Source organism: Fukomys damarensis, unplaced genomic scaffold, assembly GCF_012274545.1.
Source record: "Fukomys damarensis isolate Sample0158 unplaced genomic scaffold, DMR_v1.0_HiC HiC_scaffold_36, whole genome shotgun sequence".
In the NCBI taxonomy this organism is placed as follows: domain Eukaryota; kingdom Metazoa; phylum Chordata; class Mammalia; order Rodentia; family Bathyergidae; genus Fukomys; species Fukomys damarensis.
The window spans coordinates 47,316,365-47,328,078 of record NW_022900948.1 but is presented as its reverse complement, the minus strand read 5'-3'; the positions used below and the strand labels follow the sequence as shown (position 1 = coordinate 47,328,078).

General features: G+C 59.6%; 1 protein-coding gene across 2 annotated transcripts in view; it reads left to right on the top strand.

The window, feature by feature from the left end:
* The first annotated feature begins 2,044 nt into the window (after positions 1 to 2,044).
* The window catches only part of Col5a1 (collagen type V alpha 1 chain), a 97,828-nt gene continuing 88,158 nt past the window's right edge, over positions 2,045 to 11,714 (top strand). For both annotated transcript variants that reach the window (XM_033759283.1, XM_033759282.1), the window contains exon 1: positions 2,045 to 2,084. In XM_033759283.1, coding sequence (XP_033615174.1) covers positions 2,060 to 2,084 — 25 coding nt within the window. In that variant the 5' untranslated portion in view covers positions 2,045 to 2,059. The remainder of the gene's footprint in view (positions 2,085 to 11,714) is intronic.

Genomic DNA, 11,714 nt, shown 5'->3' with positions numbered 1-11,714 from the left:
CATCCTGGGTTTCCTCCCCTGCTTTCCAGCCCTTTAGGGCAGAGTGGCTACACTGCCTCTGGGGGTCACCTGAGGGGACTGGGCTGACGGGGTTGGGTGGTGGCACCCTCCCCCTGCAGCGCCCCCTCCTGCCCACGTTGCTGCTGCCTCTGCAGAGGGGTCTCTCCAGCTCTGTAACCCAGCCTTCGAAGTCACCCAGCGAGTCCACGTTTTGGACTCCTCTGATCCCCTTGGCCCCTGCCCACTCCTCTGCCTGTGCCTTCACTCCAGAGCTGTGTTCTCTGGGGATTCCTGGTAGGGATGGATGGCTGCAAACCTCTTAAAGACACAAGTCCCCACTCTCCCTGTCTGGGCCTGGGTGTGGAGTGGGCACTGCTCCTTGCCTCCCTCCCTGACCGCATCTTCCTCCTGCTGTCCCACCTCCTCGGGCCGCGCACGGTTAAGCCCAGACAGCAGCATCAGGCCCCTGACCTGTCCTTGTACCCACGAACCTTGCTCCCTGCTCAGTGTCTGAATCCTTTTGCCGGAGGTGTCTGGCCTCTCCCAGCCCTTCCAGAAGTATTTCAGTCTGATTCCTGCAGTGTCCCAGAGCCGTCCTGTGGGGACACTGTGCACCCCTGGCAGACAGGGACCGGGGAGGGGCAGGAGAGCAGCTTAGCCAAAAGGGGTCTCAGTGGTGCCACCCTTTGTGCTCCCAACTCAGCCTCTGCCTGACAGCCCTGAAGTGAGGGGCGTGGGCCCTGCCAGCTGGGCAGGGAGGGAGCCTGTGTGTGCACGAACTGCAGGCTGGGAATGGCGCCCAGGGCGGCCATTCATCATGTTGGTGCTGGGCTCCGTGGCTCTCCGTTCTGAGCTCTGAAGCCCACGGGTGCCTGGGCTCCACACACCTGCCACGTACCCTGCCTGCCCCGACTGCTTCTCAGTTCCACCTGTGGCGTGGAAGGCGCTGTGCCAGGCTCCCCCACGGGCTGCTCCATGCGGCCACCTCCTCAACCTGCCGTCTGTCCGTCCGTGGGTCACCGAGCTGGAGGCAGCCCTGCTCTGACTCCTTCCTTGCAGTTTGTCCCCAGGGTGAGCATCGAGGACAGGCCCTGAGGCCAGGGACATCCGGGCCCTCGCTGCTGGTGCCAGGGTGTGGTGACTTTGCCCAGTGCCACCGTTTTGGTGTCCTGGGAGGGAGGAGGAGCAGTGCCCGACCCTGGGCTCTGGGGGTGAGAGGTCAGCCTGGCTTGGGCTGAGCCAGGCCCCAGCTGGCCTTGGCTGTGTGGCTCTGTCTCCCTGCAGGCCCCTCTCAGCCTTCTGGGTCCGTGCACTGTGGCCTCAGAGGGGGTGTTGGGGCCCGACTGCTGGGTCCAGAGTGTTGGGGCTGCCCAGAGGGTAGGACCGGACAGCGAGCGAGCGCCTGGTTGCTGGGGGTGGGACACGTGGGCCCTGCTGCTTATGTGTTTCCATTCTCTTCCTCTTCCATTTCTAATAATACAGCTTTTTAAAGAAAGCTAACAAGGATGCGTTTCATTATAGTCATTTTGGAAAATATGACAATATATAAGTAAGAAAATGAGATCCACCCATAATCCCCATCAGATTCCAGCGGCCCTGAGCTCAGACAATGAAGAGCCGAAGAGGCCGATGGGGGGCAGGGGTGTGCGTGCTGGGCGCATGGAGAGCGCTCCCTGCAGGCCTTCGGTCCATCCTGCTCGGAGCCCCTGCCCTGAGCAGACGCCCACCGTGGGTTCCCCTTGGCTGGCGTCACCCTGGGGCCGCACTTGAGGCGGGGACATCTCGGGGATCCAGTCAGCTGGGGGGCAGGGGCGCATAGCTGTTACCCTTCAACACCAGGGTGCTGGCAGGAGTTGAGGGTTTGGTGAGGACAGCGATTTCTCATGGGCTGGGAAGAAAGCATTACTCACTGAGCTGGGTGGGATGATGGGAAGCCGTCTGGGACAGGGACGCTGCATCCTGCCGGACTCTGGGACCAGATGTTTTCCAGATGGACCAGAGATGGGAGCTTTGAAAGCGAAACCAGATACTGCTAAGACGACATGGGAGCCTGGGTTTTATGGTCTGGGGATGGGAATGCCGCTGTAAGTATGACATAAATCTTAGAAGTCGTAAAAGAAACACCTGACCGTATCAGAGTTAAGCCTTGTCTCGGTAGCCAAAAGAAAATTCCAAAGTCGCTGGTCTTCCTAAGGAAAGAGGTTGGTTTGCTGTAACACGCAGAGTCCCTGCAAGTTGGTAAGGGCCAGCAGACAGATACGGAGAGGGCCAGGGGACATGGAGAGTTCTGCAGGGAGAGGACAGAGGACCTGCGGTGTCTCATCTCACCAGGCGGGAAGGCAGGGGGTCCACCTGGCTCGCGTGGCCCCGGGGACAAAGGACAAGCACTGGATGGGACCTGGGCTCACACGTGCTGCCTTTCTCCAGGGTGCACTTGGCTGCATGCGTCAAAATGCCGAAGCACACACGCTGTGCCCCGGCCACTCACTGGCATGGACACGCGCGTGTGTAAGAGCTGCACATGATTCATGCAGTCACCACGGGCCTGGTGCATGGGTGCACCCCGCACTGATCCTGCCTGGGCCTTTGGGGAGTGGCCGGTGTGTGGTCCCAGCAGGTGGGTGGGCACAGTGGGCGGGCACAGACAGTGACCTGTGGCCCAGTTGCCCTGTGCGTTGCACGCCCTTCCTACAGCCAGACAGCAGCCTTTTGGCTGAAATGACTGAGTTAAACAACTGTGCGGTCTCAAACAATAAAGAGTAATGACAAGAAAGACCAGACAGTGGGATGGGATTGGCGGTGTGGGTCCCATCCTGAGGTGCCTGGGAGACAGAAGTCTAGGCCTGGGCACTTGCAGAAGTGTGCCCGTCCCCAGCAGCCTCTGTCCTGTCGTGTTACAAGAGGGAGACTGAGGCCGGGGACTCCTGCCCTGGAGTGTCTTAGGGTGTGGGGCTGCTCTGGCGGAAGAGCTCGTCCCTGTGACATGAGCCCATTGTCAGAAGAGCAGACCCCTGTCCCTGGAGGATGCGGCCCAGGCCCCTTGTGCTGCTTGAACCCTGGACATAGCTACGTTTCTTTCCTACATACTCAAGACCTGTGAATGATTTCTAAATTAGGCACAGTTATAGACGGACAGCATCTGGTCAAATTAAAAGTGGTGAGAATGTTCTAGAATAAGAGTTATTAAAACTTACAGGGTTTTTCTCTGGCATTTCCACTTCGCATTTTCGGTGGAGCTCAGGTGAGGGAAATGGAGCAAGGAGAAACTGGCCATGGGGAGCTGCGGTCCCTGCTGGGCTCTGCGCCCACCCAGCACACCCGGCCCGCCTGGCCTGCTCCTCGCTGGTGACTGGGCCGCCCGTGGTTTCTGTCAGGATTAACCCTGGGGCGAACCTTTCCGGGTCCCCCTGCTGCTGTCCTGAGGGTGAGTTCCTAGACGCTGACTCACTGCTTTCCAGCACCTCCAGCCCTTTTGCTGCAGAACTGTGATCCACCAGCAGAGGGCGGTGACCACCTGAGTGGCTGCACCCTGGGCAGTGTGGCTGTGCCCAGAAGGACCCTGCCTTCTGCTCCTGGGGCGCTGTTACTTCATGCTCGGGTCCCTGCGATGTGGCCCTGGGTCCTTGGCCTTCCAGGCAGCACCTGCTTTGAGTCTGGAGGGAGGAGCACTTCTCGTGACCCAGGGCTAGTGCGAGGGTCCAATGGTCACCTGCAGGAGCAGTACAGGAGCAGCGGAGCGCTCTACCTCTGCTCCCCACCAGGTGGAAAGCAGAAGGGGGTCTTGGGGACCCGAACTGCTCCCCGTCCTTCCCTCCGGGGGGGTTGTACATTTGCTGAGTGGTCCCGGCTCCTGCTGTGCTGGGTCTACTGTCTCCAGGTGGACTGGACACGCTCAGTGCCCATGGCTGCCATGGTGTAGCTGCCCTGCTGGGTGCGCTGGAGCCAGGGTCCAGGGTACTTGGGAGAGCACGGCCCAGACTTGGGGAGGAGGGAGGCGGGAGGAGCTGCTCCTACGTCCGGCGCACAACTTTCCAGAAGGAAAATGATCACAGAGCAGCCCCACGCCTGTCCTTTACCCATCCGGAGGGTTCTGCAGTCCACGGCAGGGAGACTTTGAACTTCGGGGTCAACTCACCAAGCTGGGGCCGGAGCTTGGCAGGGCTGGTGGTGGAGACTCCTGGGTAGAGGTGCCTCAGTCTGATCTGTGGGGCACCCTTTGGGGGTGTGTCCCTAGCCCTAGGACGCTGTGGGCTTGTGCAATGTTCCCATAGCTGATTTTGAGTCATCGGTTAGTGTTTTGAAAAATTGCATAACCGTAGTGATTGACAGTGCTGCCTGGTCCTCAGGGAAGTTGATTGAGATATTTCCCAAGGTCAGAGTGACCCACAGCACGGCTCTCGTTCCTCTGGCCTGTGATTGAGTAAAGTCATTTGGAGCTGTGCAGATGACAGTGAAATCTTCAGGGATGCAGAAGGATTTGCCGGAAAGATACTCACCCGGGTCATATCTATAATGGCATATGGTTGGGGAGACCCAGTTTCGTGCCCGTGAGCTGCTGGGGTCGCTCATAGCTTCTGCCCAAGAGCGGCACCGCCAGCCGGGTCTCCTGGGGAACCGTGCATCTGGGCCGAGTGGATGGCCACTGCAACCGGAAGAGTAGTCCATTTAACCTCGTCTATCACGGTATGGGTTTTGTGGCATTTAAAAGGTGTTAAGCCATCTCCAGAGGCCAATTTCCTTCTTCGTTTAAAAGCTTTTCCTGAGAGTTAAAGGCAGATGCCAGCCGCTGCCAGCACTGGGGAGGAGGAGCAGGCAGCTGGCACACCCGCTCTGCAGCCTGAAAGGGCAAGGGTGAGCCGGGCAGGGCTTTGCCAAGGCGCCCTGTGTGCACGTGGGGTGCAGGCGACCCACTGCGAATGTCACGCTCCTGGGAAACAGGCATTCCTGAGAAGTGCAAGTGTGGTTTTGCTTTACAAAGATTACTTAAAGATTGCACGCTGTCAAGGCAGAGGCAGCAGAACTGTGACTGTCCCACGGCTGCGGGTGGACACGGAGGGAGGTGACTGTGTCCTTAGATGATACCACTTCCTGCTGGGCACTGATTGGAGTCTGTTAGTCGATCGATTAAGCAGTATGTGTCCATTCTAGCAATGTTAGAAGCTGCCCGAAGGTATAAAGAAGAAAATGAAAGTAAATCATGACCCCTGACTTGTTTAAAGCAAGCTGCTTGCTGCTGCTGCTATGGGCTTCTACTGCACAGCACAGCCAAATAAATGACAGAACGAGAGTGTTAATGTTCATTCTTTCTGCTGTTTGTTCTGTGCCTGTATGTACACCTTTGGGATTACGTGCTGCCTGGTGGCAATTTTAAACATAAAATATAGGGAACACATTTCAGTAATGGAGGAAGGAAAGGAGACTCCTGTTGCCCACGAAGGCCCTCTCTATTCTGTGCACAGAGTACTGCCCTCTATGGTTGGGAGCAAGGCGAGCCTGTCTGCTCTGATCGCTCCTGTTCTGTCTCCTTTGGAGGCCGTGGCCAATGCAATAAGACAGGAAAAAGAAATAAAAGTCTTACAGGCTAGAAGGAAGAAGGAAAACTATTCTTATTTTCAGACTACATTGATTGCTTATGTAAAACAATTCCAAGAAATCTGCAAAACAACGACTAGAACTAGTAATTGAGTTTAGTATGGTGATACAAAATGAGTACCTGAACTGGGTGTGGTGTTGCACACCTGTAATCCCGGGACTTGGGAGGCTGAGGCAGGAGAATTGCCATGTCCAGCCTGGACTACATAGCAAGACTTTGTCAAAACAAAACAAAATCTGTACCTCTGTAAACTCAATTTAATAGACAGTTTTTCCCATGCAATTAAATATCCCCTTGCTATTACTATTGATAGTTATTAATTATTCATGGCATAGTAACTTGATAAGTCTGTCTTACTGACTTACAGTGCCCTGCTATCAAAGTCTGCAGTGCCACACCGGGTCCCATGGGTGTGTGAGGGGACTGGATGTGCCAAGACTTTCAGCCCTGAGTTTTACACCATCTTGTGTCCCTCTAAACTGTGTGCCTGGGAAAGGAATTGGCCACCTTGCCGTTACTTAGTACACTAAAAAGACGCTCTCTGTCTTTGAATGGAGACAAATAAATATTGATTTAATCTGTATTTGCTAACTGGCATTGGCGTTGAACATCAATTACCTGCTGTCCCTTCCTTAGTGGTCGCAAGAGTGCCCCCTGTGTCCTCCCGTGTCAGTGCGTGCCTGGCACCTGCTTGGTGCAGTGGTTGCCATTGGCCACCTGCACCTCGAGTCTTAGTAAGATCTCTGCTTCGCTGGTGCAGAGCTCGTTGGGGAATCCCCTGTGTCCTCCCGTGTCAGCGCCTGCCTGGTGCTGTGCAGTGGTTGGTGCAGTGGTTGCCGTTGGCCACCTGCACCTCGAGTCTTAGTAAGATCTCTGCTTCGCTGGTGCAGAGCTCGTTGGGGACCATGTGTCCGCTCCACACAGCCTCAGGCTCAGGGACATGACTGGGCGGGGCTGTGCCTCCAGACTGGTCACCCAGGTGGGGCTGGGTTTCCCCACATGGGTCCCCCAGCAACCTGTGACACTGCATATTGTCCCAAGGGTTTCTTCTCCCTCCATCCTCCATCTTGAATCTAAGGATGGACTTCTTTGTTGTTCGTTGGTTGGTTTGTTCACTGATTCTGTCCTCTATTTGTGAGCTCATCTATATTTGTGTTGACTCCTGTGTTCATTGGATGGTTTGCGTGTGTCTTCACCTCTTCATTGGTCAGCTTGTTTTCTTGCTCACTGGTAGGTTGGCTCATCCCGTCACTTGCTCTCTGATTGGCTGATTCATTTGTCCATTAGTTGGTTCATGGCTCCATTTGTTGACTGGGTGGCTTGAAGCCACTGATGAAACCCTTCATTTCCGATTGTCTGGCTTGCTCAATCCTTTCTCATTTCTTTGAGCACTATGCTGCAACCTGTTCAGCTCTTTATAATTTCTTTTGATGTGTGTGTTGCACGTAACGGTTGTTCTAAGCATCCTGGGAAGGTCAGGTCCTGTTTGTACCTCTTGTGCAGCAGGGACACTGAGGCCCAGGGTCGTGGTTGCTTTTGGTTTTAGGGTGCACCCTAGTACCCAGCTCCCCAGGGTAGCCTGATCCAGAGGAAGATGCTTTTCATCGTCTCAGTCCTGAAGCCACCCCCGCCACAATGCTGCAAGCCTGGGGGGACAGTGGGGGCCCTGCCCCGACTCTCGGACGACTCAGGAGTGGAGTGGACCCTCCGCACGCTCTGACACAGAGTGGGCTCTCGCTGAAGGACAGGCGGCCTTATCCATTCAGAGCCGGGTGGGGTCTGCTCGGCCTGGCCTGCCCGGCCTGTCCCTACCACGGCTCCAGAGCTGTCTCCTGGGTGCCAGCCGGGTGAGGCCAAGGTGGAGGACTGGAGACAAGGCCCTCTGCCTGCGTCCTCCTGGAAGCCAGGGCACATCGTGGGGTGTGCCGGAGGTGACCGGCGGCGTCTGCTCCTGGCTCAGCCCCACCTGCTTCCTGCAGGACAAGGCGACCTTGTCCACCTTTGCAGAGACCCACGCTGTCACCTGCTTCCCGTCAAGCTTGCAGGAGCTGCGCCTGGTCCCCCAGGTCCTCTGGCTGCGCTGTTCACCGTGCCCGCCCTGTCCCCACAGGACGCGGCCTCTTGGGCATAATGTCCCTGGCAACGCTCTGCTCTGATCATTAATCTGTGAGCAGTGACAGGGGAAGAAACAGCTGGCTGCGCTGTTCACCGTGCCCGCCCTGTCCCCACAGGACGCGGCCTCTTGGGCAGGTGGCCGTAGACATAATGTCCCTGGCAACGCTCTGCTCTGATCATTAATCTGTGAGCAGTGACAGGGGAAGAAACCACATCTCTCACTAAAGGCAGCGATGACCAACACAAGCGAGAAGATGCTAAGCAGCTGTGTGCAAAGCTGGATGGGTCCCATGCGTCTGTGCTGTCAGATGCCCCAGCTGGTGCCATTTCCTCTCTCTCCTCTGTGCAGTTTCGAGTCCGGTCTGCGAGGCCGCGGCCATCCGCGGGACGCAGCCAGTGGCCTTGGCCTCACCGGGACCGGCTGCAGGCCGTGCGGTGGCTGTCGTGCGTTCCCACCTGACGTTGCATCTCCGGACCCCTCCCAGGCCTCGGCCAGGTCCCCCCGCAGGTCCTTTGAAGGCGCTCCACCTCCCCGGAGGCCTCGCTGATTCCCACGTCACAGCAGCTGTGTGCTGCAGGCATCACCGGCTGGACGGGAGGTGGCTGTGTCGAGGGCAGTGGCAGGTGCTTGCGTCTGAGCCCTGCGGGACTTCCGGGAAGGGGAGAGGGAGGCCCCAGGCCAGGCGAACCATGGGGTAAAGGGTTGCTGCTACATCTCTGAGGGTTAAAGGTTGTTGGCAGACCCTGTAGGAGGAAGGAAACCCTTCTTTCCTTTGTTCATTCACCCACCCATCCACCGTCCATCGTCCAGCGTGCGCCCGGGAAGCCATTGTTTAACCATCTCCTTCCGTGAACCCTTCCGTGAAGCGCCCACCCTACATCCAGTCCCCTCCTCTCCCCACCCCTCCACCTCTGTCCATCGCGAAGTCATTTGTAACCTCTTCCCTCTTTCCAGCCTTCTGTTAACCACCTACCCTTCTCTGTCCGTTCTTTCTTCTACTCCCCCTTCCGCTCCTCCCTCCAGTGCCCCCAGGGCGCCTGCGAGTGCGTAGTTGTGGAACTTTGCAGAGAGAATGCAAACCTGAGGGCCACGACCGGAAACCGTGGCTGGAGTGGGAGAGGAAGGTCGGGGGAGTCTGCCCACGGGGGCGCCCGTGGTCCTGGAGGGGCAGCGCAGCAGGTCCTCTCTCCGTGCAGTGTGCCCGGCCCCTCTGTCACCGCCCTGCCCTGTACGGAGCGTCACCTCTCTGGGCAGCGCGGTTCTCGGGGATGCCCTCCCATCCTGCTACTCTGGTGCAGAGGGAGAAGAGACTCTGGCCTGGGGCGGCCGCCCTGGCACGGTGGGTGCCCCTCTTCCAGGACAGGGCCATCACACTTCCCGCAGCCCCCTCGGTGCACCCCAGGCCCCTGGGCCCCACGAGTTCCACTCCTGCAGCCCCCTGCACCTGCTGCCCCCTGGCCTCGGCAGAGTGGTTTTGTGCCCCGGCTGTCCTCAGCCCCCTAGAGGACAGAGGCCCCACTTCCTGCTGTGCTGCTGGGCCTCCTTGACCACTGCGCCGTGACACGTGGGACTGTCACCCTCTGGGGCACCAGAATGAACCAGCAGCTGCAGGCAGGGGGACCTGGTAGCCCCGGAGGGAGGAGCAGGAGGGGCTGCTGTTCAGAGCGGGCTCTGGCCACATGTCCCTGTGACCCGGGACTTTACCTGCAGCCCAACCCTGCTCTTACCCGAGGCCTCACTGTGGGCGGTGGGGCCCCTGGTGCTCACCTGTGTGCTCCCCTGGGAGACGCCGGGCTGGTGATGCTGTGCCAGCTGCCCCTGCCCAGGAGGACCGGCCTTGCCGTGTGTCCCTGTCACAGAGACTGAGGGACGGGGCCTCCTAGCACTGCCAGGGGTGCTCGGGAGCTGAGCTTTAGCCCCTGGGAGCCCAGGGGAGTGGGCCAAGGTCTCCGGGTGTGTCCAGGCTTTAGGGTGGGGGGTCAGTGACTGGCAGCTGTCGCCACGGCAGTCTGTGCCCTAGCAGGGAATGTCTCACTTATTTTGAAATGAAAAGGGGTGAGGCCAAACTGGAGGAGAAGACCTGGTGCTACCACAGGGAACAAGATTCTGGCTGTCATGTAGGTGCCGTGTCTCTCATTCAGTCATTCAACAAACACTGAGTGCTGTCCAGGCTCTGCCCCTGACCTTGCCCCTGTTTTGAAGCCCCCTCCAGTGGCATCCGCCCCTGCATGGGGGTGGAGGGAGAACTAAACCTGGGAGCAGCCGTGTCTCAGCTGCACACCCCCACAGGGCCCCAGCGCCAGGCCCTTCCCGGCTGCGGTCACTTTCGTCCCGGCACCCCCCTGCTCAGCGAGGCACAGGAGCCGCTCAGGCCGGCCTCAGAGTGCTTCTGTCCTGCTGGCTGGCGGGACAGCTGACGGTGTCCTGGGCAGGGAAGAGGGACGGGGCTGGGCTGGGGGCTGCGAGGCCAGCTCGACTCTGGTGTGGGCTGGGGAGGAGTGTGCCGGGGGCAGGGCCGCCCTGTGGGAGAGCAGCCCAGCTTCCCCGCCCCCTTCTTATGCTCACTGGTCGCCTCCTCCATTCACCTGTCCATCTGTCCCTCTGTCCCTAACCTGTCCACCCACCCTGCTGTTGCCCATCTGTCTGCTACACCTCCCTCTTCCTGTGGCCCCGGGGGCACCGCCGTGTTCCCCGCCTTTCTGTCCAGGGTCTGCCGTGGTGCCCGGCGCTGTGAAATGAGCTCCGCCTCTCGTAACCCTCATCAAGCTGACCTCACCTGTGTCGGTGAAGTGCCCGGCCCCTCCTCGTGCACTTGGGCCCTAGGATTGGCAATGCCAGGGGAAGCGCGTGGGGGGTGGCGCCCTGGGACTCCTGGCCCAGGGAGCGGGTGTGCCAGCCCTGGGTGTAGACTGAGTCCGGGCCCTTTGCGGACAGCACGCGGTTCCGGGTCAGGAGCCCACGCTGTCCCTGGGCGGCTGGGGCAGTGGGGTCAGGCGCTCCCCTCAAGGTGGCGATCCAGGTCGCGTGGCCCACAGTGAGGCATCGCCCAGGTCCTGACCCCGCAGATCCCCAGGCTGAAGAGACAGTGAGGCCCCGCCCCGCTCCGCTTGCAGGACAGACTGAGGGGCAGGACCTAGTTTGCATACCGACAACCCCACTGCAGAGGCCTCTGGGGATGCGGTTTTCAGCTCTCTGCATGCAGGGCAGGAAGTGCTGGGAGAGGCTGGGCTGGGCTGCAGGGAGCTGTGTGGGTGGGCGCCCAGCTCTGTGGGGACCGACTGTCCCCGGGTGAGAGGCCCACGAGACAGAGTGAGAACCCAAGAAGCCCCGGGACCCGAGGTGTGCGGGTGCTGCTCTGGAGTGGCCGTCCTGCCGGAGGAGGCTGAGGCAGTGCCATGCCTCCCCTCACCAAACCCCTGGGACGCTGCAGGGGCCGAGGGACCCGTTGCCATTGGGGGAGAGGGCGGAAGGCAGGGAGGCTGGGAACCGTGCCGCTGGCTCTTGCTGGCATCTGTGGCTCGTATGGCCAGCCCCGGCCCACCCACACCCTCCCTGTAGTTGGGGTGACGCTGGCGTCTCCCCCACAGCCTGCTGTCCCCACCGCGGCTGCTCTTCCGGGCCTGCTGGGGTCTGGGGGTCCGAGGGAGCCTGTGCCCCTCAGCTCAGCCCCATACCTCACTCAGGACTGAGCGTCCGCTGCGCCTGGCACGGAAGCCCTGGCCGTGGGCGCTGGGGCCCTTTGAACTTGCCGCAGCTGCGGCCTGTGGATCTGAACCAAGGGCCGCTGGAAAACAGCTCTGCGCCGGCAGCGATGGGGAAAACAGGCCTGTGCCGTGGTCTGGGAAGAGCATCATGCTTGCTGTGAAGCCGGGCCAGGGAAGCCCGCCATCCTGGGCCCTTCCCCAGGCGGCTGCCAGCCTTGAAACGGAGCCTGCGAGATGAGCACTGGGCACCGTGTCATCCCACAGGTGCGCCCGCGGCTGGCACGCCGTCCTTTCCCACGGC